This window comes from Tachysurus fulvidraco, chromosome 14 (assembly GCF_022655615.1).
Source record: "Tachysurus fulvidraco isolate hzauxx_2018 chromosome 14, HZAU_PFXX_2.0, whole genome shotgun sequence".
Lineage (NCBI taxonomy): Eukaryota > Metazoa > Chordata > Actinopteri > Siluriformes > Bagridae > Tachysurus > Tachysurus fulvidraco.
Window position 1 is genome coordinate 23,231,004 of NC_062531.1, and position 25,697 is coordinate 23,256,700.

Consider the following 25,697-nt stretch of genomic DNA (forward strand, 5'->3'; position numbering starts at 1 on the left):
GAGTATGTGTATTAGCGCAAAAGGAAGTGTGTGTGTGTGTGTGTGTGTGTGTGTGTGTGTGTGTGTGTGTGTGTGTGTGTGTGTGTGTGTGTGTGTGTGTGTGTGTGTCTGACAGCCTCTGCAGTCCTCCTCTTGTATATAATGTCAGTCTCTTTAATTGAAAAAGCCAGCAGGGATCTAAATGTCAGCCTTATCCGAGAGACTGCCATTTAGCATCATGATGGATTTGGTGTGTGTGTGTGTGTGTGTGTGTGTGTGTGTGTGTGTGTGTGTGTGTGTGTGTGTGTGTGTGGTAGTAACAGGGTAATGGAGTTTAGAATTCGAAAACTGTGAGATTATTACATCCTAATTTTGTATCAGTGTTGCATAATCTAATTGCAATTTATTTTTGCAACCGCAGAATCCTAATTTTACAATAGATTTCGAATTACCATCCTGTGCCAACAATTTTGTTATTAAGATTAACAAGTCTCATTATTTTTTTTTTATATCCAATCAGCCCTATTCCAGTTCACCTATCACCAACCCCCCATTCTCTCTCTCTCTCTCTCTCTTTCTTTTTCTCCCTCTATCTCTCCCTTTCTCTCGCGCGCTCTCTCTCTTGATCTCGACCAAACCATCATTTTATATAAAGGAGGGGGGACCGACCCGATCCATTTGTAAAAGCTTAACTCTACTCACAAATTTCCAACCAAATGTCAATGAAATCTGGAAGATTCAGATTGTTTACAGAAGTACGTAACTTGATTGAAGGGATTCATCCTCCTCCTCTGTTTGAACTGTGTCTGTATGTGTGTTCTCTCTCCTCCTGTCAGCTGCAGGTAATCTGGATGCCTGGATGGGAGCTTGAACAAACCAGTGAGAGACAGAAAGAGGAACTGAGAGAGCAAGAGAGAGAGAGAGAGAGAGAGAGAGAGAGCACACACACACGGAGAGAGCCCGAGGAGCACATTCTTACACGGCACAAAGCAGTTGCTTGGACGACCGGAGACGGAGCGAAAGACAGGAATCACAACACAAAGGAAAGGAAAAGGAAGAAGAACCAGAGTGGGGGGTAAAAAAAAAACGCAGGTTCTGTGTTTTAAAAAGTGTGAGCTTTGGGACTGAGATAGGGTGAAGATTATATTCTGAAACCTCTGGAGAAAGATTCAAATATTCCTATCATTTTAAGAGAGCTTGTGTGAAATTTCTTCAGAGAAAACAACTCCTGCAGCAGGTAAGATGAATTCTGATTTCATTCATCCGCTCTCATTCATTCATGTCTTCTTACGAAACTTTGTTGTCTTGAAGGCGTAGAATCACAGTTAGAAAGGGATGAGCTGAGTTGAGAGAAAAGGTGCTTGACTGGAGGATGCAGCGAAAGAAAAAAATAAGGAGAAAAATAATCCACCTCCCGTTTGTATCGGTAAGGTTATTTTGGATCACGGCACAGGGCAAAAGCGCGAGAGAGAGAGAGAGAGAGAGAGAGAGAGAGAGAGAGAGAGAGAAAAAGAGAGAGAGAAGTTTCTCTCACACAGAGGCATGCATGATCCACAGGTATCAAGTAAAATACTTACATCTGATTTCAAATACTCTAGGGATCTATAAAGCAAAATAAGTCAGGCAGTTTGTTCTACCATCAACCACAAAGCAGTCCAGTTTTTCACTTTCGGCAATTCTCAGACTGTACTCAGATCTCGATGGAATACAGTCTCCATGTAGGAAGGTGAAATGCTATAGGTTACTCAATTTGCAAGTATAAAGAACTTCATGAAGCCGCTAGAGGCAGATAAAGAGAGGGGCGTAACATCCAGAGACTTGAGGCTTTTTAGATTATCGATCGGTACAGGGTTGCTACAGAAGAAAAGTAGAATGTCTCCAAGTGCTCTGAGTCAATAACTGGACTAAAGAAGACCTTAGAAATAAGAAATTGTCTAGGAGCAAACAAAAAGCCAAGCCAGGTGCCCTCCCATATGGTTTTTCACCACAATACAGTATGTGAGCATGTTTATCAACATGCTATGCCTTGAAACAAAGTACACATGTGACATTATGTAAATAACGTGCTAAATAAAGGATCGTGTGGAAAATTATATAAAATAAATTAATTTTAAAAAAAGTTAGACGTCGCATGAAAAAAATGAATTGCAAAAAGGAAAAAAATCATGTGAAAAGAAACAAATCAGGTTAAAAAAATTCATTTGGATAAATAAAGGCTTGTTTAAATTAAACTTGTTTAAGGAAATCACACAAAAATAAATTAACTGTTAAAAATATCATGTGAAAATAAACAAATGAGGTAAAAAAAAAATTCATGTAAATAAATAAAGACACGAGCACTACGTGTGAAACGTCACATATGAAAATGAAAAAAAAAAAAACGATTTAAAGAAATCGCATGAAAACAGATTAATCATGTGTTCCAAAAAATTAAATATGAACTGAGTAAAAATTGCAAGTGAAAAATAAAAAAAGTTGCGTGGATATTTTAAATGTGAACAATATTTAACATGATGTGTAAAAAAGGGACACATTAGCCTATTAAAGGAAGTCAACATTCCTACTTCTACCCTTTCTAGTGTTTTAATTGTGCCTACAGATAGAGTTTGTTTGCTGTGAGATGGCAAGAGCTTGGGTGAAGTGTTGTACTGCATATTCTGACAGATATACTCTGATCTGATGTTGTGCAGAAAATAATCAATGGGATGTGGTCAGCAAAGTCAAGCTAGCCATCGATTGGACTGCGTAGTGATGATAATGAGTCAAGCTTGATGGAAATGTTGTGTTGGAACTGAGAGACTTGATGGAACAGAACTTGGAAATGGTGATGGAACAGAGGACATAGGAGTAATGGAGAGACTTGAGAACAGCATGTGGTCTCTGTGAGAAAATAAGGGCTTTGAGCAATGATCTGACCAGAGGAGAACAATAAGACAGGGGGACAAGCACTGATATGATCTGAATCTCTCTTGGGCAAAACGGTAAGAGAGGGGGCCAAGTAATGACCTGACCTGAGCAGAACATTAAGAAAGGGGAGCCAAGCATTGGTCTGACTTTGGAAGCATAGAAAGAGAGGGGGCCAAGCACTGATCTGTGTTGCTCGGCACAGAAATAAAGGGGTCAAACAACGATCTGACCTGGGCAGAACCGTAAGCGAGGACGGGGATTGGGGGTGTCAAAGACTGATCTGACTTAGGAAGCACAGTTAGAGAGGGGGCCGAGCACTTATCTGACCTGGACAGAACAGTAAGGGTGGTGGGGGGCAAAGACTGATCTGACTTAGGAAGCACAGTTAGAGAGGGGGCCAAGCACTTATCTGACCTGGACAGAACAGTAAGGGTGGTGGGGGGCAAAGACTGATCTGACTTAGAAAGCACAGTTAGAGAAGGGGCCAAGCACTGATCTGACCAGGACAGAACAGTAAGGGTGGTGGGGGGCAAAGACTGATCTGACTTAGGAAGCACAGTTAGAGAGGGGGCCAAGCACTTATCTGACCAGGACAGAACAGTAAGGGTGGTGGGGGGCAAAGACTGATCTGACTTAGGAAGCACAGTTAGAGAGGGGGCCAAGCACTGATCTGACTTGAGCAGAGCAGTAAGATAGAAGGCCAAATGACATGGGCAGAACAGTAAGAGAGGGGGCCAAACACTGATATGACTTAGGAAGCACAGTAAGAGATAGGACCAAGCACTGATCTGAGTTAGACAGCACAGTAAGGGAGGGGGGCAAAGACTGATCTGACTTGGGCAGTACAATAAGAGAGGGGGCCAAGCACTGATCTGAGTTGCACAGAACAGAAAGCGATTGGACCAAGCAGTGATCTGTCCTGGGCAAAACAGTGAGAGAGGTCAAGCACTGAACAGACTTAGGCAGCACAGTAAGAAATAGAGCCATGCACAAATCTGACTTGGACAAAACAGTGAGAGAGGGGGCCAAGCAATGAGCGTCCCTGAGCAGAACAATTAAAGAGGGGACAAAGCCTGGTCTGACCTGGGAAGAACAGTAAGAGATGGGTCAAACACTGATCTGACTTTTCAGGATACACAGCAAGAGAGGGGGCCAAGCAATTATCTGACCTGGGCAGAACAGTAAGAGAGGGGCAAACCTCTCTTACAGCCTAGTTAGAGACGGGTCCAAGCGCCGATCTGAATTGGACATCAGAGTTAGAGAGGGTTAGACACCAAAGTCAGAGAGGGGGCCAGGTACAGTACTGATCTGACTGACGTGATACAGTAAAAGAGGGGCCAAATATTTTTCTGCCCAAGCAATTACTGTATATGATCTGGGCAGCATAGAAAGAGAGAGGTCCATGCACCGTATTTCTAAGAAGTGGAATGCTGCAGAAACAGATTTCTTTTTTAGCAGTTGCATTTTGGAAGGAGGATGAAAAGAAACTGCATGGGCTCTCAGCTAATGACTTAAAATCTCCTCATACTGAATCTATTCAACACAGTTAACCTGTTTGCTTTTACAATTCTACCCCTATACTGTAAAGAGCTATAATCCTGCCAGTGTCCAGGTTCCGGACAGGGTATCTTTGTTCTTTGTTGTCTCTAGGAATCAAAATCTACATCCAGATATCTAAAAACTTCTTTGTGACAGAATCTATTGTTGAATGTGCTATGCACGTATAACTGAATTGAATTGAATAGGGCGTTTTTATTTATTTATTTATTTTTGCCATTTGCTCTCAACAGCTTTGATCTTGACCCTTAGACAGCATAATAACGCCAGGGCAGGACAAGCTGCATATTTTTGTTGTATTACCTTCGATTGAGAGAGAAATATAGAGGCTGGGAAGAGTCTGAATGTATGTTTACAGCTGGTGATAAGAGGAGCCAACTTGTTTTGCAGTCATTACAGTGTGCATCTATAAGTAGATAACAAACGTGTGACGCATGAAGTATGATGTGTTTTTTAAATTGTACACTGTTGGAAACGTGCCAGGTTTTGGGTGTTAATTAATGTTATATGTCTGCATCTGTCATATATTAATACTTATTTGTCAAAGCCTTTATTATTGTTAATATTGTAAAAATGTAGACAAGAGTAAAAGTTAAGAAACCCCTTGTATATCCCACTAACTCACTCACTCATTTTCTACCGCTTATCCGAACTACCTCGGGTCACAGGCAGCCTGTGCCTATCTCAGGTGTCATCGAGCATCGAGGCAGGATACAACCTGGATGGAGTGCCAATCCATCGCAGGGCACTCTGGAATTTTGTAAGATACAAGTCTTAATATAAAGGATAAATATAAGTTTTATTCTTCTATTTTTATTTTATATTTATATTAAGAAAATGTCTATTGCTAAAAGTGCTATACCAATCATTTTCATTCATTTATTCATTTTCTACCGCTTATCCGAACTACCTCGGGTCACGGGGAGCCTGTGCCTATCTCAGGCGTCATCGGGCATCGAGGCAGGATACACCCTGGACGGAGTGCCAACCCATCACAGGGCACACACACACTCTCATTCACTCACACACACTACGGACATTTTTCCAGAGATGCCAATCAACCTACCATGCATGTGTTTGGACCGGGGGAGGAAACCGGAGTACCCGGAGGAAACCCCCGAGGCACGGGGAGAACATGCAAACTCCACACACACAAGGCGGAGGCGGGAATCGAACCCCCAACCCTGGAGGTGTGAGGCAAACGTGCTAACCACTAAGCCACCGTGTCCCCCCTTGTATGAGCCAATGAGTATTTAAACATTTTGTATGTTAATGCGTTTTTTTTCTCTGAGTTTGCAGAAATTTCCAAATGTAATCAAACATTTACCATTCTATAGCAAAGTGATTCAGTTTCACTGTGTTTCCCTGCTTTCAGATGCACTAAAAGGGCAAAAGTTTTTGGAAACCCATAAACTGAGCATCACTCCCATATGTTGTTATTTTCCAAAACACACAAATGTCTTTGTATGCTTTAGCTTTAAGGTTTCTCTTCACTGAAACTAAGAGGACTAAACCTGTTCCATCATGTTCCATCCAATACCCCTTGGGCACAAAGTGAACTCCATGAAGACATGGGGTTTTAATTTTGGAATGGAAGAACTTGAGTGTCCTCCAGATCCTTGACTTTGACTCCCCACGGAACATCTTTGGGATAAACTGGCATTCTAGACCAACAGAATAACATTACTAATGCTCTTGTGGCTGAATGAACATAAATCCCTACATCTAAACTCAAGAATCTAGTGGAAAGCCTTCCCAATAGAGTGGAGCTTATTTTAGCAGAAATGGGGAAAATGTAAAATGCCCATGGTTTTGAAATTGTAATAAATGGGTGTGGTGTTCAGGTTTTATCTAAAACGAGAGAGAAACATTAAATCATCCCTAATTGAAAATATTAAAGCATAGGTAACTTGGACGGGGGGTAACGGTGGCTTAGAGGTTAGCATGTTTGCCACACACCTCCAGGGTTGGGGGTTCGATTCTCGCCTCCGCCATGTGTGTGTGGGGTTTGCCTCGTGCCTCGGGGGTTTCCTCCGGGTACTCCGGTTTCCTCCCACAGTCCAAAAACATGCATGGCAGGTTGATTGGCATCTCTGGAAAATTGTCCGTAGTGTGTGAGTGTGTGAGTGTGTGAGTGAATGAGAGAGTGTGTGTGTGCGCCCTGCGATGGGTTGGCACTCCGTCCAGGGTGTATCCTGCCTTGATGCTCGTTGACGCCTGAGACTTCCCGTGACCCGAGAAGTTCGGATAAGCGGTAGAAAATGAATGAAAGGTAACTTGGTCTTACATCAACATTGCTGCTTATGTGCTAATTTACAGCAGGTAAATGATCGGATTTTCTATACAAATGTTTATTTATTTTATATCTGAACATATCAGCCAGAGTGTTACTCTGTGTAATTAGTTTATATTCTTAGTGTAGTTACAATTTATGTCTAAATCAATCTGATATTAGCATGCTTAATGAAACACTCGACATTTTAAGACCCCCAACATATTTTCATTTGCAAATCCACTTTCAGAGCTGTGAAGGTGGAGCTTAGGTTCACAATAAAAACTGGCATTTTAAAAAAGGATGTTTGTTGTTGTTGTTGTTGTTGTATACAGTTAGTACACACAGCAAATTCCTTAATTAGTCCACCATTACTAATTGAAATGTACAGCATTGATCGATTATTTATTATTTAATCATGAATCTGGACCCTCATTGCTTATGAAAGAAGCTGGCAAGTTAAAATATTTAAACAATGAATTTAAACCAAATAGAATACTAATTGAGAGAAGAGTACAAAAAAGAAGAAGGACACGATCCATATTAGACGTGAAGGACGGGGAAAAAAGAGGGGGTAAGAGAGGGGAAGGGGGTGAAGGAGAAAGGAAGAGAGGAGAGGAGGGATTTACCTATTTTTAGCATCAGTCTGATGGGAAGGCTACGGTGCCTCCATGGTTCTGCACTGACATGCAATAGGTTGCACACAGTTTCACACTCAGGCACACAAAATTCTTTAAAAAGGTTCTAATGTCTTGACATTTTGGTGGTGTGTCAGGAAATATATTAAAGTTGAACAGCAAGGAACACTGAAAGAAGGTGTTCACCCGACTATTAGTCATCTTCTTCCATCTCTGTTTTGTAAAGGGATCATTGTGTATTTTTTTTTAATGTATCAGCATTTAAATTAGCCATCTGTTGCTTCAGATTCTGCAAAGAAGAGAAGCAGCATCTCATCCTTATGAATAGATAGAAAGGCAGAAACTTATGTCCCTCCAGAGCAGCGTGTGTGTGTGTGTGTGTGTGTGCGTGTGCGTGTGTGTGTGTGTGTGGACAAAAATAGGTAAAAAAGACAAGATTTGTACAATTTGGTAGTTTAAACTGAATTAAACAGTAGTTGTAAAGATGTAAAAAACAATATATTTATAATATTTACTAATATTTTTTAATATTTAGTTAATATTACCTTCAACAAATTTGGTTGTTTATCTAATATTATCCATGAATTAACATGATCCATTCTATCAATTAAAGACTATCGGGAATAACATATAATGCTGTGGAACGTCCACAAACTGTAAACTAGTTTGTGTTATTTTTACAATTGTCATTCAATTCTTGATTTAATTTTTTTTAAATGATGTGCAATTGGCTTCTTGCACAAACATTTGTGCATTATAACCAAAAAGGCATTTCAGCTTCTGATTCATTCACTATAATGAGAACGATGCTATTTTACACCTGGTGTGTGCAGGAGCTCCAGAAAACGAGCCTCAGCAACATTCATCATAAATGTATGAACAGTTGCAAAGCTCTTTCTTGTACGCTGAAGAAAGGTGTCATGCTCAATGCTTCATCGAATATAAACGACTCTGAAGGTAGGTAAGAAAATAACTGTTATAAAATGGATTGCACCAGCCCTCGATTCTGATTGGCTGAGTTGCGTTCGGAGGCGTCGTAAATTACTCTTAAAATGCAGACTTGTGACCTCATTACATCAGTGTTACTGCGGCAAATAAATTCTCAAAATGTCAGATTTTGTTGTGAATTTTTGATCTGCTAGCCAGGATAAATGTATATGTTTGGTTGAAAGAGTTAGGGAAAGAGGAGGAAGATGCAAATAATACCAGTTTCTGTACGAAGCTTTTATTCAACAACTCGGTTTTCTTATAAATATACAATACTGTACATTACAGTTTGGCAACATCTAATAATTAACTGTACACAATCTGTTACATGGACAAACATGGCACTTGGGATATATGATGAAGCAGTTTCTCTTTTAATAACGGCATTTGATATCAAGCTGAAAGGCACAATAACGCTGAGTGGACTGAAGGATACCAAATATAAAGCGTTTATAATTACAGCATGTTCTGCGTCTCTGTGTTGCTTGGCAACCGTTCTGCTAAATGTTGTTGAAGAATGCTCCACATCCTTCCTAACAATATCACTTAAATGTTCTGCTCATTTAGAACAGAAATGAACACACACTAATATTAGCCCAACATCGTGACTTTATTTAAAGATAAACACTACATATTGGTATATTGCTGTATTGCCGAATGTAAACATTGCTCCCAGATATGTATGGAAAAAAGTAGCCCATAGTTGATATGGTCATTTTTTTATGTAAGGATGTTTTTTTTTATAGCATTTTTGGAAGGAGCCTCCAGTATCAGGTTTTGGGTTGTTACAAATGCTCTTTCCACAGGTCTAACTTGTAAATTGCTTTAAATATGCACAAGAGGAATAATGCACTGCTTGGGCTTAAGAGCATTTCTGCGTCTTGCTTGTTTTCCTACAAAAATAAAGCACTTGCAGACACGTCAAATTGGCACTTGCCGAGTCATACACAAAAATGAAAAGTTTAACCCTTTTTCCTGTACACTAGAGCTCCATTCTGTTGACGTGATGGAAATCATTTTATGGGACATAAATAAAATAAATTATTTTACTGCCAGTCGCGAGTCTGATCTAAAAGTCAGTGTGAGACTTGTGTTATCAGTCTGTTGATAACCTCACATAGAATTCTAGTGTTTGAAGATTTTATAAGTTTATTTGGGCACTTGGGAGCGGAAGTGGGTTTGATATCATCATTTACTTTAAAGATAGAAACATTTGTTGGGGGGGGGGGTGTTTATAAAAATATATAGAAAGTAGAAAGTAATTAAAAAGTGTCTGATTTCATATGAGCCAAATTAATGATGAACATAGACACAACAAAAAAGGCACACATTCCTTTTTTTTTGCCTCTGATAAAAAGTAGTGAGTCGGCACGGTGGCTTAGTGGTTAGCACATTTGCCTCACACCTCCAGGGTTGGGGGTTCGATTCCCGCCTCCGCCTTGTGTGTGTGGAGTTTGCATGTTCTCCCCGTACCTCGGGGGTTTCCTCCGGGTACTCCGGTTTCCTCCCCGGGTCCAAAGACATGCATGGTAGCTTGATTGGCATCTCTGGTAAATTGTCCTAATGTGTGTGAGTGTGTGAGTGAATGAGAGCGTGTGTGTGCCCTGTGATGGGTTGGCACTCCGTCCAGGGTGTATCCTGCCTTGATGCCCGGTGACGCCTGAGATAGGCACAGGCTCCGCGTGACCCAAGAAGTTCGGATAAGCGGTAGAAAATGAACGAATGAATGAAAAAGAAGTGAGTTTGTCAATGCTAGTTCTTTTATTTTAGTTAACCCTTTGAGATTGTCCACCAGATAAGTCAGTGTTTTTCTGTACCTTGTGTGCATTATGGGTAGATTTCCTGTCCAACAAAACAATAGCTTATGCTAGATGAAACATTACACTTTTAAAGCCAAAGATGTTTCAGGTTCACAATTAAGTGTCCTGACATGTCTCATAATGACAGCAAAACAATCATGAAAGTCTGCACTACGTTAAAGGCAACGAGGCTTCTAATTAATGTGTGCTTGTGCAGGTTAATAGTCGCATACACAGTAATTAAAGGCCAAGCGAGGCCAAGCATAAACATTTGTTCATTAAGTCGATTTCCTCCTGTGCACCTCAAACTTGTAACAAGAAATTAGCATAAAAAAGCTTTAGTTTGAGGATATTGTTCATACTGCCCCGGTGAGACATGACAGAAATAATAGCCAAGAACATAATCGTTCTTTCTCCACTTTCCTCTAGACCGGTAGCCTGAAATTGCTTCCGTCTTTAAATTCATTTCGGCTGAATATTGACAATTTGGCTCCCGTCGCTGCTGTTTCTTCATAACACTTTGTTGTGCTTGATAGAAAGTGGGCAAAGAAACAGCAGCCCTCAAGCTTTATATGATAAAAACGGCTGTTTTTATTCTAACAATGAAAAGCTTTTTTTGTTGTTGAATGTTTACTAAATTATGCTTTCTAATTGGTCTGAAAATCTATTGCTTTATAGAAACAGAAATAAAAAAAATCATTTAAACTCAAATGGCTGCATGGTAAATGCAACACATTTAGTTGAAGAAGCCTGGAACAACTTCCTCATTTTTACAACAGCACATTTATTCATCTACAAGCACTAGGCTATTTGCAGTCATTGGATTAGTTATGAAGTTGTTACAACATAGTTATAAAGCTACAAACATGAAATAGTTTTATTATTTAGTTCACGTTAGCATTTTTAGGTAAATTTCACATTACATTTGTTCAAGTAATGCGCATTACCTTTTGTGCTTGTGTCATAATAGAATATATATTATATATTATATATTTATTATTATTATTATTTTATTTTTTGACTACTAGCTGTAGTTTGAAATGTGTCATGTACATTGTAATACTACTACAGTTAAGAGTAATAATAATAATAATAATTATATAGTAGTAGTAGTATAATTATTATAATAATTATAATAATAAACTATATCAGCCTCATCATGGCATCTCTAAAAAAAAATTGTCCGTAGTGTGTGAGTGTGTGATTACGGCATTAATGAGAGTGTGTGTGCGTGTGCCCTGCGATGGGTTGGCACTCTGTCCAGGGTGTATCCTGCCTTGATGCCCAAGGACGCCTGAGATAGGCACAGGCTCCCCGTGACCCGAGAATAGTTCGGATAAGCGGTAGAAAATGAATGAACGAATCATCATAATTGGTATTATTATCAGCCTCATCATCATCTTTGTTATTGTCACGGTGAGACAAAGACGAGTGAGGATCCAATTAAACATTTAATAAACAAAACAAGATACAGGAACACAGACAGGTAGGCAAGACTAGGTAGAACACCAGGCAGACAGGAAACAGAAACACATACAATAACGACTCGCACCAGGGAAGAGTGAACAAACAGAGTAGATATAGCAAACAGGAACCAATCACAAAGCGGAGACAATCAGAGACTAATGCGTCTTTTCCAACGGAAAGAACCGGGTGCTGGTTCAGAGCTAGCGCTAGTTCTTCTAAGAACCGGTTTGCCTTTCCACCGGCTAGAGAGCCATCACAGAGCCGAGTGTGACGTCACTGTATACGTGTCACGTGTCCCAGCAACGTTAGCGCAGCGGCGGCAAACACAAACACAACAACAATGGCGGATGTCGCTTTACTGTTAATGCTCATGGCTTTGCGAACCTACATTAACATCCAAACGCGGCGAATAAAACCTGTACGTGTAGCTCCATGTAATCTGTATAAACGAAGGTTGTAATCAATAAAGTACATAACGTTATTTTATCGTTAACACAGAAAAAACGTTAGCCTTAGCATGTAGCTACCTACTATCATGTGTGCTGATAATGTATCATATCGCGGTAAAGTAAAAGTGTATTAAACATTAGTATACTTAAGGTACGTTATCAAATGCGCTAACACTAGCCCCGCCCACAGCTCCTGACACAAGCGGTTCTTAAGTCTAGACCAGCGACGTTTTGGTGCTACTTAAGAACCACTTTTCCTGGTTCGGAGCCGGTGCTTTGGCGGTCGAAACAGAAATAACTGGTTCTAAATTAGGCTCTGGCTCCGAACCAGCACTCGAACTGCCTCGGTGGAAAAGGGGCATAAGACAACACACCCGAGGGAAAGATTGAGTACAATTAGTGTCCATGGTAACCAATGAGTGGGCGGAGCAAACGACTAACAACAGGGTAAGGCAGCAGACAGAAACAGAGCAAAAACACAGACAGACTCATTACAGTTATAACAACTGCATAATATTTCCAGCAGAAAGGTATTCATCCAGTCATCCAAAGTCCCCTTCTGCAGACAGCAGATTTATTTTTCTTTCAAAAGAAACAGATTTATATACATATTATTACTTTTGGCTTTCTTCCCTCTACAACAACAAATTCAGGTGCCACTGCCTTCTTGCAATCGAATCTGTCATGTTTGCTCTTTGAGCCATAAATACACAGCTCTGTCTGTAACATGACTGACAGCAGAGACGTAAACACTGGCATTTTTTTGTCCTCATGTGTACAAAACTTTTGCTTTGATCACACAGTTGTTATGTCTCATGACATTCACCAGAGCTTTTCCCATGTCATTTGTAAAAGTAATGGCTGGCACATTTTGAAACGAGGAGGATTATCTGAGAAAAAATATAATGACTTTATATTAGTTAAAAAAACTAAATTGAAATTCTAATATTATTACATACACAATGGCACACGGTACGACATGTAGTGAAACGCTTTTTTCGAGTATTTGTTTTTTTTTAAAAATCTAACCCAATGAATAAGATCAAAAAGAAAGGGATTTAAATTAGACATAAATTAGAAATAGCTGTGCAAAGTAGAATGACATAAATGTCCACACACTCGCTAACTCTTATCCACCTTTAAAATAAAAGCTAGTGACCAGGGGATCGGGCAGGTTAAAGCATCCTTCCAAGAATTCAACCCAACCAAGCAAATGTTTTCGAATGCTGCTCATGCTATGACATGGTGCTTGCACAAGTGCTATCAGACCCCTTCCGTATACATGAGCTCATGAACATAAATGTTATTCATGGCCAAATCTTGTTTCCCTGCTGTCTGTTTGTATTCAGACCACCAGAGAAAAATATCAAGGTACTACAATATGAAGTCAGAACAGGGCTTTAAAGAAACTGACAGAGATCCAAATGAGCTACACAACACACACACGACACACACAGAGTACTACAGCATTACTAGACATTTTACCGCTTTATACAGCAAACTAAACGTGGCGATCGAACGTGCACCGATTATTACATATCACTTATGTAATAAAGATAATAACATAATACAAAAAGAACACAGGTCATCAAGACTGATATCTATCCAAAAATGGTTGAACATGTTTACTGTAAATGAAAAAAAGACAAATCCTGTACAAAAATACATTAAATACACATTTCTACATTCACAAAGTTACTTTTCAAAGTCTAAAGCTAACAGGACAGCATTGAGGTTTTGGGAAAAAAACAAAAAACATTTCTGCAAGCAAGAAAGAATAAAAAGCATAAATAGATTCAGCTGAAAATGTTTTGCCCTGAAGGACAAGCAGTGAATTTTTTAAATTGTGGTTTCAGCGAAGCTCCAAGAACTACATTTATTTAATTATTTGTCAAAATCCAAAAATTGTGCTTGATTAATACTCATTTTTTCAAGAATACTTGAAGAAGAAGAGTCTGGAATTGTTTAAATATTTAAAATGTTGACTGATTATTACAGGCCTTGTTATGCGTGGGTTCAGTAACATTTAGATTTTTTTTTTTTTCTGAAACTGAAACACAAAATAGAAGTGAAATTTATGTGGTTTTCAGATACTTACCATATTATGTTTTGCACATTTTTTTACACTCACTTGAATGCACTGAGAAATGAAAATTAAGTGGAAAATACTGTATTTGTACCATGTGGAAAAAAGTTCATAATATGATTTATGTTTTCATGAGCTCATGCATATGCAAATGCATTCTCAGATAGGAATTTGCATATCACATTATATCGGGTTAGTTCATTTCCATGTTTTTTAACATGTAATCAATTATTCCTCACATTATTAGGCGTGAAATGTAGATTATTTTTTTTGTTGTTAACGCAGCTGCACTTCGACAGACATCCTTTTTCTCCCTTAAGCATCATTATTATGCGTCCAACCCCACCAAAATCTGAGTGATCTTCCTCCGCATTGTTCTAACCTGTCACTCACACATGCATATTGAGTTTCTCGCCTCTTCTGTGACATGCAGAGAGAGTGTTGCTTTTGCCTGGGCAAAATAAAATGCCACCAGAGACCGCATCTCACCAGCGAGCGGAACAAAACACGCCATCACGCCTGATAACAGCTCAGACCCCTGCTGTCATTCAAAGCCCAAATCTTCCGAAATATCTCCGGCACAGCAGTGTAGTGTTTATACAGATATCTCACATCTTTCGGTTCCTTTAGGATTGCACTCATTTGGAGCTCGAAGCTCTGTAAATCTGGCAAGCTGAAGTTTTTTTTTTTTTACGTGGGAAAATGCTGATACTGACGGTAAATTTATAAGTGTATGTCAAAGTCAATCATTCAGTAAGGGAAGTAAATGGAAGTATTAGGGCCCTTTCTGTAAATCCCTAAATAGTAAGTCAGACATTTCAGCCACATGAATAATTGTTAATGTGACCATAAGTTGTAAACATAAGTTGATTAGAAATTCTTTACTTGTCACATCGAAGGATTAGTGGATACTTTCTCTATTGACGTCTCTGCTCTGACAGAAGTTCCAATCTAATTGCAAATTGATATTAATCCCTTCTAATATGTTATTGTTTCCATAGTAACAGCTGATTCGAAGGGTTTTGCGTGGCTGATGCTCCACATGATCCGTAATAAATTTTGTACTGCATGGTGGCATAGTGGCTAATACCTTTGGCTCATACTTCTAAGGTTGGAGGTTCAATTCTCATCTATGTCCTGTGTCTGGAGTTTGCATGTTCTCACCATGCTCCAGGGTTTTTTTTTTCAGGTTCTCCGGTTTCCTCCCTCAGACCAATCTCTAAATTGCCTGTATAGTGTGTGTGTGAGTGTCTGAGTGCCTTCTGCAAAAAGTGCTACTGAAAATGGATGGATTCGGTGAAGCTTTCTGTAAGCAAATGTCAATAAACATCTATAGAAAGAAAAAAATAGAATGAAGTCTTTAAAAGAAAAGAGGAACAGTTTGCACTTTTAACGAAAAAGCTTATTATAGCTGCCTAAGGTAAGTGATAGAAAAAAAAATCATCCAAATACAGTACCTTCAAGCTTCCAAAGTCACTCTTCAGCCTTGACCAGAGCTCTATAAATATTGCAATGTAGTTCTATCCTCACACCCTGAACTGCCTCAGAAGTAAAACCTTTCATCCTTGACTCTAGAGGGAGAAACAACAACAACAAGAAAACAGATTTCAATCTGGACAACCCAAACTTATATTGACATGAATCATGCCATACTACCTTGAACTATGAGTCAGCAGAACATCAGCGATGGCTAGCCAACTAGCTGTAAATAATCAGTTCGGTTACATTTTTGTATAAAGTTTTTCACAGCCAACATTGTCTCAGAACAGCTTTACAGAAAACCCGCTTGACCATGAGCATAAATTTCATTTAACAGTAGGGGGAGGCAATAAATATAAACTTTCTCATGAGCAATTTTTGAAGGGGGACACAAATAATACAGTCTAATTGTCCTACAGTCTAAATGTCCTCAAAGTGAAAAACTTTGCTTTTATCGTTATTATTGTAGCATGGAGACGCGTCATTATGATTATTTTCAAAGTTTTTCTCGACGGCTTTGGCGTGTTAGTTGCAGTGCACTATGCAACAAGCTATTGTAAACAAGCTAACGTTAACTAGATTTTAATCGTTAATATAGCAGATTCATGGAAAATCACATCGGCAACTAATTTATGAATGAATCTGCATCAACTACATTAAAGAGAATCGCTTTATTTAAAATGAATAAAATAGCCTCCTTAATGGAGTTGAACATTAATTGAGCCGCAGCCACACACCTGACTCATGAGTGCAGAGTAGGTGAGATGTAACAGGAAAGCAGGCAGTGGGTCAAACCACTGTGAGGAGGGGGGAGGGGGAACTCAACTGTTTCTAAATGCAGTTTTTGCGTTGTTGTTTTTTTTCTACTTACACAATTGTTTAGGTATACATACATATATTTTTCACAATAGAGAGTGCGATATTTTTTTAAATATTTTTTTTTGGGGGGGGGGCAATCTTTAAATGGGGGAACATGTCCCCTCCGTCCCCCTGTCCCCCGACATTTACACCCATGCGCTTGAGCAAAGCCAGAGGTGACGAGGAAAAGAAAAACTCCCTGAAACAACATGAGAAATAAGTTCTAAGATTCTAAAGAAAATCTGTTTAACACTGTAGAATAATTTCTGGAAATAAACCCTAACTTTGCATACTCTAGCTCTGTATGATTAAGAAAATCAGCATTGTTAACAATCAACTGTAAAAAAATATTGTTTAGTGCATAACCATCTTTCATTTGTTGAGACTTCTCTAATCTATTAAAGGTATAAAATATAAGATAAAACTTTTTGTCTAGCTGTTAAGCAAGCTGCCATATAAGGTGGTAATGGTAATGTCCAAAGTATAATTTAGCAAAATATTGATCATATTGACATGTTGTTTATGTGCAAATTTGGTCGGAATACTATTAATAAGGGTGTGGCTTGTTTCTGAAGTAACCATAGCAACGCACTCTCACTTCCTTTGTACCGCTATTTTTCTCTCTCCTCCTGTCGCAGTCTTTGTCCTTGAATCGTCTTTATTCATTTTGCTTTGCAACTCTGTTCTGTCAGATTGTTCTCGCCTGCAGTGAAAACAGGTAGATCTGAGCCAAAAGCTGGGACTTTAGTTTCCTCAAATCTGAATTCAATCTGCCATCTGGAGCCGGCGCTTATTTCATGCACTGGGGCCAACAGTGGTGGTGGAACAGTGGGCAAAATATCATTAATATGCTGATTATATTGCATATCTGGCCAAGAATTGCTGCAGTTGTGTTCATTCATTAGAATCCTTTCAGAGATGGCAGTAAAGGAATTGATTGCTAGTACCTCTTTATTTCTTTTAGTATTTTCTATGGTTGTGTATTGATTTTTAACCATTACTGTTCAACCCAATGATCCCAAGTTCAGGAATATTGGAACATGTACATAATAACACAAGAGCAGGAACATAGAAATAATTTTGATTTTTCAAATGTTTTTTTTTTTGTTAATAATTCTATAAAATCTATCTAAATTCTTTATATTAATATAATGAATTCATAAATAAATATATAATTTTCATATTTCTGTCGTAATAATTTTAGATTTTTAACCTTATTGCTTAGGATAAGAGCAGAAACAAAGTTTGGTATATTATATATAGTGAGGACGTGATGATCCAGCGGTTAAGGCGCTGGGATCTTGATCAAAAGGTTGGGGTTCGAGTCCACAAGCTGCTGAGCATCAACGTTGGGTCCTTGGGCAAGGTCCTTAAACTCACCTGCTCCAGGGGTGCCGACCCTATGGCTTGACCCTGCGCTGTGACCCCATAACCTGGGATATGCGAAAACCAGGGCAAGTCGTTGCCTAATGGTTAGAGACTCTGACTCGTAATCCGAAGGTTGTGGGTTCGAGTCTCGGGCCGGCCACGACTGAGGTGCCCTTGAGCAAGGCACCGAACCCCCCAACTGCTCCCCGGCGCCGCAGCATAAAATGGCTGCCCACTGGCCAAGGGTGAGTGTTCACGGTGTGTGTGTGTGTGTGTGTGTGTGTGTGTGTGTGTGTGTTCACTGCTGTGTGTGCACTTTGGATGGGTTAAATGCAGAGAACGAATTCTGAGTATGGGTCACCGTACTTAGCCGTATGTCACTTCACTTAATAATTTAAAATGGTATATACAGTATCCATAGAAATAATAGTTTTTATATAGATCTTCAGAATATGGATCTTCGGTACACCTTTTAATTAAACAGCTTTCACAACCTTATAGTCAGTTAGCTGGATGATTCTTTACACGCATACATTTGGACTCAAGGTCTGTTTGTCCAACCCTACATGTGTTTGTCTGCTGATCTCAACAGCAGCCTGCGCAGTAAAGAATTTATCCTCTATAGTAAAGAAAGCCTCCAGATGTTTAATAGTTAGTCCACGGCACAGACAGATGCTGCATTGCACCTCCTGAGGTGTTTATAGACAAACAAATGCCTCTTTTTAAAAGCACATTCTCCTTCAAAAAGTCTAGACACATTAAAATGATTGGTGCCAGTGTGATGCTTAGTATTGAGTGTAGTCTTTTTAGTATCAGGGAGCGTGAATGGATTCATATTACAGCAAACACTGGATGAATTGTATTGTATTTTTTGTTGGTATGTCAATCAATTATCAATTTTAAGTATGTTTAATATTAATCTTTAAACAGTCTTCTTATAACAGTACTTTTCCAATCCTAGCTCACTACACTTACACTTAACATTGAAATATAATCATTAAAATATTCCACTATATTCAATATTTCCATTTTGTATCTTAGGCTTGAAACATATTTTTGCATTGTAAAGAATTTATAAAGAAAAATCTTTTAACATCCACTTAACCCTGTTACCTGAACACTACTAAAAAATATTCCAAATAATGAATAATTTTCTGACAATAATGTTCAGAAGCAATCTCAGTTCTCAAATTTTCTCGAATCTTTCATTTATTAAAAAGACATTTTGAAAGTTCACTCCTGTTACCTAAATTCTAAATTCAAATTAAAACATGAATAAATGAAAGAAAACACTAATAAAAAAACTTTAATGTCATTGCACCCCATTTTGTGGATGCTCATTAATCACAATTTGCGTATTTGTTCATTCTATGCTAAAACAATATTTTTGCCTGAAACCGAATATAGCATTTCTTTGTTGTTGTTAAAAAATCAGTGTTGAAAATTTATGCAAACACGATAAGTGTTTTAAGAGATACAAGGTCTAAATGGCACTGCAAGTGAGAACTTACCCACCTACAAGACTTTATAGCGCTTAACACACTAGCAGGGTTAGTTGTTTTGTTACTAATTTAACATATGTGACTGACAGCAGCCTGCAAGGCGGGAGGCAAATGAATACTCTAACAAAGTATGTTCTCTGGCTACATTGAGATGCCTGGAAGGCAAAAAAGACAAGAATCAGGCTTCACAATCAGCGTGAAAGCATCCAAGCTGTCATAGAAATAGGACATGTGATAGAAGCATTGTAAAACTCAAGGTACCTCTATTTCAGGGACTGTAAAACCACAGGATTTAATATTCTCCACCATCTTTGTGTGATAACTCTTCTCTTACTCCCTTTTCTACTCCTTCACTTCCTCATTTGTGAATCAAGTCTGGAGATGTGTTGAGATATACTTACCATGAACCGATATCACTGAATATGTCAGGATGACTGATGAACGTTTCCAAAGAGGTTTGCTAATGCACACTTATCGCTGGCATGTGAGTGGCTCATACCGATATGTTGAGAGATGACTTTTAGAGTGTTCCAGGGCTTGGAAATTTGTCCCAGAATGCTTATTAGTGTCTCTGCAGCCCGCCAGGGGAGATTCTTTAACACCTAAATCAAGCATCGATCCACCAGCAGGCCAGACTAAGAGGTGAAATATACTGACTCTCTGTGGGAACAAAATACAGGGATGAAAATACAGGGCGAGCTATACACAGGTGCCTCCCCTGAGCACAGCTCAACTATTTTTCATTGAGCACACATCGGGATACCCTCCACTGAGAGTGAACATCTGAATGGCCTTGGATTTCTGAACCCTTATAATCTGACCCATTTTACATTTCGTGGAGCAATGCTAAAAGTTTCCACAATGTATTTTTTAAATCACATTAGACATTATTTTCAGGCAGTTAAATTTTGAATGTTGAATGTTGACACAAGATTGTAAATAGGAAATTAAAAGGAAGTCATATGGAGGTTTGCAGTGTAATTTGATCACTTTGAATGGACAGCAGACCTTACTGAATAAACTGTATATTATACACCATCCAATTACTTATTTTTAAGCATGAAGTAGGCAAGCTATTTTTAAAACATAAATGACATGTACCAGCTTTACAGGGACTTACATCAGCTAGGCTTGTTTCATGATGTCATGCAATATCACAAAAGGCCATGTGGTTACTTTAGGATGACTTGGATGATTCAGGAACCTTTTCCTAAGAGGAAAAAAACATTGTTGTATTGTTTCGACATACTGTACAATCTTAAAAGGTTCTGCCAGAGGGACAAATCAAAGAAACTTCAGTACCTTTAACAGTAGAACCAGCTGTAATTCAAATCACAGGGTTATAATAATGTGTTTGTTCTAATACATTACACTGTTTATTGGGGATCCATACAGAACCTATATAGAACTCTTTAGTTAGATCCAAAAAGGTTCAGTAGTTCTACAGTGACTTGTACTGCATTTCTTTGCATTTTTGCATGATTATTATTACTATTACTATTACTACAAGGAATTACTAATATGAATGAGTGAAAGAATTAATGAACCAATTAAACGATATTTTTATTTACTGTATGCGACTTTAAGGTTATTTACCACAGGAGCGGAAGTCTTTTGAGTTCAGGAGTTCTGATGACATGACAAGCTAAGTTTTTCAGTAATGAGTGAATAATGGGCCTGGTGAAACATTGACAAGAACTAACTTGTATTCCAAATGTTCCACAACATTACACATAAATGGATGAAAATAAATGTATGTAGCTGTAATAAATAAGAACAATGCTAGTTTTGGTCAATTGCTTTGGCATAAGAGGAATAAAACCATTCAGGAGATGCTGTGCTGGGAAAATTGTTATTCAGGGTGTTATCAGTAATTACACTTCTTGTCAGACCACTTCACATGACCTGACTCTTTATTAATTACCTATAACAGCACCTCCCCATGTCCTAACACAACTTTAGGAGGATCATTTGGAGGATCTGTCTACAGCTGTACTTTTTTATAAATATTTTCGATATTTCTAATAACTTAGAGAAAAATGCAATATTTGATCTAGTGATACAATGTGAAGGTTAAATTTGTAAGAGAAATTCATACAATTTTCCGATTCTGAAAAACGATCCCTTGTCATCCATAATACAGAACAGAGATAATACATTTTCATTGAGTGAGAATGTAACTAAACAATTAAGACATTTTTCAAGGCAAGTAAAAAGTTTCAGGGGTAACGTAATGTAATTTGCTTTTTCATTTTTGTATGCCCTTGCAGATAAACACATGCCAACCATCATTTGTTGGTGTGAAAGCTTTCACAGCTCTCCTGATAAGAGGGAAAGGCAATGGGGGAGGAAAATTTATCATCACGCGTACACATGTGCCCTGTGTTTGACATCCTAAGCCTGAGGCTCAACCCAGTCTGGTTCTGCATGTTTCCCCCAGGAGATCTGGTTTCACTGTTTCCTCTCACACTCTTCTTTTTCTATTTCCTCAGGATTCAAAGGCCAGAGGCTGTGCACCAGTAGCCTAGTGAAATACGGAATTAATGACAGTGTCCTTGTCTTCGAAAACGCCATTTTCGAATAGCCTGGCAAACTTTGGAGGCTGCTGCGTAATTCAAATCTGTTTTATCACACTTTCACTGTATGTGGAGATAACAAACAGTTACGCCAGGCCAGCAGTGATATAACTGCCTGTGTGTCTCTGTAATACCATGGATTCAGAGGATGAGCCCTTGTTGCTTCAGGCTATGTGGGATTTTAGTGAGTATGATGAACAAGATGATGAAGAAGAGAAGGAAGCTTGTGATGAAGCAGTTGAAGTAATCAGGGGAGAGCCAGTCTGTAGAGGATTGTGGTGGTCAGTAGGATGGATTTACACTCGGCCCTGGGCCAGTGGAGTGGTACTTGTTGTAGGATTCCTGCTTCCCTTAACTCTTTCTGCATACATGTTTGTCTACTGTGAGCCTCTGGACATTGATCTCTCCTACAGTGCCTTTGAAGTAAGGAGCCATTCATCTGCAGAACGCTTCGATGCACTCACCGTTGCACTGAAAAGCCAATTAGGGTCTTGGGATAGACACCGGCGTGACGCAGAGGGGTTTGATTTTGAATCAAATGCCCTTAGGGATTTCCTGTTGCTGAAATTAAACAGACAGGAGAAGCAGCCTGTGGTGGCCAGTCAGACACAATTATCTAAGGTGTTTGGTAATAGACCTGGTAATTTTGAGGAACCACGAAACCAGGAAGCCAGATTTAACACTAAAACAGACCAAATGGTGCTGAATGGTGAGGAACCAGAGGGGAAAATAAGACCCACTAGAAATGGGACAGAATCTAACAGAACACAAGTGAAGGAAGAATCAAGTTCAGCTCTTGTCAGAAAGCCAAGATTCGCAGGTTATTCCTACCTTCAGACGCAGGCTCTCTGGAGGATGGAGCTGGTCTTTGTGGCTCAGGGTGACAAGGACAACAACATCTTTACTAAGGAGCGTCTTCACACCATCCACCATGTGGAGCGACTCCTCATGCAACATCCACAGTTTCAGCAGTTTTGCTGGAAGCCTCTGGAAGTGTTAAGGGACCTTCCACTGGGGCCTTCATACTGCTCACCCCCAAGCTCCCTCCTCTCCTACCTCTTCCCCAGCGAGCGAGGAGGGAAAATCTACTTTGATGGCATGGGCTTAGACCTGGCAGATATACAAGGTGAGTCATTTATAGCAGCCAATTAAAACAATTTAACTTTAACTGGTTAGAATTGCACAATGCACTTCATATTGGTAGTCCAAAAGCTTTTAGTTGTACCTCATGTTTTTGTTTTTTTTTCATTTAATAAAACAATGCCTAACATAATTAAACTTGATATTATATCCGTGGCTACAGCTGCAGTTACTAAAGCAAATCTAGCAAAAATTATGGAACTTTTCGCATTTTTCGTTGTTGGCCTAGGTGCTTTGAGTCTGGCAATAACCCACCCCCAGTTTTATTGGTATGTGGATGAGACACTCACTCCAGACAACCTCCGTTCCTCCCTCCTTCGCAGCGAGATCCATTTTGGAGCACCACTGCCATCCTTCTACTCTCTACAAGACCGACCGCTGGAGCAAAGACGAAGGTTCAGGGACTTTGTGGTCCAATATGCGGATATTTTGGCTCAGCAATCCACCAGGTTAGAAACAGATTACTAGTAAATTGGATAGCAATAAACTGAATGTCAGAGGAATTTTAAAAAAGTTCATGGGATATCCAAGATAGTGAAATCACAATTCATTCCCAGTATATTAACTGCTAATTTGGTCAATTAAGTCTACAGATGTCAAAAGTATTAGGATTTTAGGATTAGGATTAGGATTTTTTATAATCATTACAGAACATGAAGCTTCATTGTCAAATGGATGCTTTTTAAGCTTCTCCACTAAATTGTGAGCATCGTCCTTCACTATTTCCTCAATACTGAGAATTCCATTCTTGTCGGATAAGATTCACAAGATTAACATTCCTTTAGTTTAATCTTTGCTTTTACAAATTGCCTTTCGGACAGTATTTTGTAACAAAGGCACTAGGATTTAAATTCATTCATTACTTCTTGAGTTACTTTGATCATACTTGGAACAAATGACCCTATAGATAATAAAATGACATAATTGGCTTGATCAAAATAATTATCCTTGTAAAATGGGATTAGTGTGCTGAGATGCAATTAAGATAAACCACATTACATCCCTCTGAAAAGCTATATAATGAGATAGTTTTGTTCCAGGTTCCTAAGTACTCTGCATGATGCAAAGCTTCCAACATGTCTAACAAGAAAATCTTAGCAGACAAAGAGAAATGCAGCATCAAATCCCTAGTGTATTTCAATGGCCCTTAAGCAAGTTCTATTAAGAGATTTTAACAGCATGCAAATAGATAAAGTGTAATTTGCTAGAACTTCATGCATCCTATATCCTTTCCCTCTCAGTGAATCCTGTGTCCTTTCCCTCTCAGTGAATCATGTGTCCTTTCCCTCTCAGTGAATCCTGTGTCCTTTCCCTCTCAGTGAATCCTGTGTCCTTTCCCCCCTCAGTGAATCCTGTGTCCTTTCCCCCTCAGTGAATCCTTTGTCCTTTTAACTTCAGTGAATCCTGTGTCCTTTCCCCCCTCAGTGAATCCTGTGTCCTTTTCCCTTCAGTGAATCTTTTGTCATCCCCCCTCAGTGAATCCTGTGTCCTTTCCCCTTCAGTGAATCCTGTGTCCTTTCCCTTTCAGTGAATCCTGTGTCCTTTCCCCCCTCAGTGAATCCTGTGTCCTTTTCCCTTCAGTGAATCTTTTGTCATCCCCCCCTCAGTGAATCCTGTGTCCTTTCCCTTTCAGTGAATCCTGTGTCCTTACCCATTCAGTGAATCCTTTGCCCACACCCCTTCAGTGAATCCTGTGTCCTTTCCCTCTCAGTGAATCCTGTGTCCTTTCCCCCTCAGTGAATCCTTTGTCCTTTTCCCTTCAGTGAATCCTGTGTCCTTTCCCCCCTCAGTGAATCCTGTGTCCTTTTCCCTTCAGTGAATCTTTTGTCATCCCCCTCAGTGAATCCTGTGTCCTTTCCCCTTCAGTGAATCCTGTGTCCTTTCCCTTTCAGTGAATCCTGTGTCCTTTCCCTTTCAGTGAATCCTGTGTCCTTTCCCCTTCAGTGAATCCTGTGTCCTTTCCCTTTCAGTGAATCCTGTGTCCTTTCCCTTTCAGTGAATCCTTTGCCCCCCCTTCAGTGAATCCTGTGTCCTTTCCCTCTCAGTGAATCCTGTGTCCTTTCCCCCTCAGTGAATCCTTTGTCCTTTTCCCTTCAGTGAATCCTGTGTCCCCCCCCCTCAGTGAATCCTGTGTCCTTTTCCCTTCAGTGAATCTTTTGTCATCCCCCCTCAGTGAATCCTGTGTCCTTTCCCCTTCAGTGAATCCTGTGTCCTTTCCCTTTCAGTGAATCCTGTGTCCTTTCCCTTTCAGTGAATCCTTTGTCCCCCCACTCAGTGAATCCTGTGTCCTTTCCCTTTCAGTGAATCCTGTGTCCTTTCCCTTTCAGTGAATGCTGTGTCCTTTACCCTTTAGTGAATCCGGTGTCCTTTCCCCTTCAGTGAATCCTGTGTCATTTTCCCTTCAGTGAATCCTTTGTCATTTCCCCCTTAATGAATCCTGTGTCCTTTCCCTTTCAGTGAATGCTGTGTCCTTTACCCTTCAGTGAATTCTGTGTTGTTTTCCCCTCAGTGAATCCTGTGTCCTTTTCCCTTCAGTGAATCTTTTGTCATCCCCCCCTCAGTGAATCCTGTGTCCTTTCCCTTTCAGTGAATCCTGTGTCCTTTCCCTTTCAGTGAATCCTTTGCCCCCCCTT

At 39.4% G+C, this 25,697-nt stretch overlaps 1 protein-coding gene across 1 annotated transcript in view; it reads left to right on the plus strand.

Moving 5' to 3' along the window:
* The first annotated feature begins 872 nt into the window (after positions 1-872).
* Positions 873-25,697, plus strand: part of disp3 (dispatched RND transporter family member 3) — a 47,917-nt gene continuing 23,092 nt past the window's right edge. Inside the window, exons 1-3 of the mRNA XM_027150950.2 lie at positions 873-1,216; positions 21,841-23,050; positions 23,294-23,513. Of these exons, the coding sequence (XP_027006751.1) occupies positions 22,060-23,050; positions 23,294-23,513 (1,211 nt within the window). The 5' untranslated portion in view covers positions 873-1,216; positions 21,841-22,059. The remainder of the gene's footprint in view (positions 1,217-21,840; positions 23,051-23,293; positions 23,514-25,697) is intronic.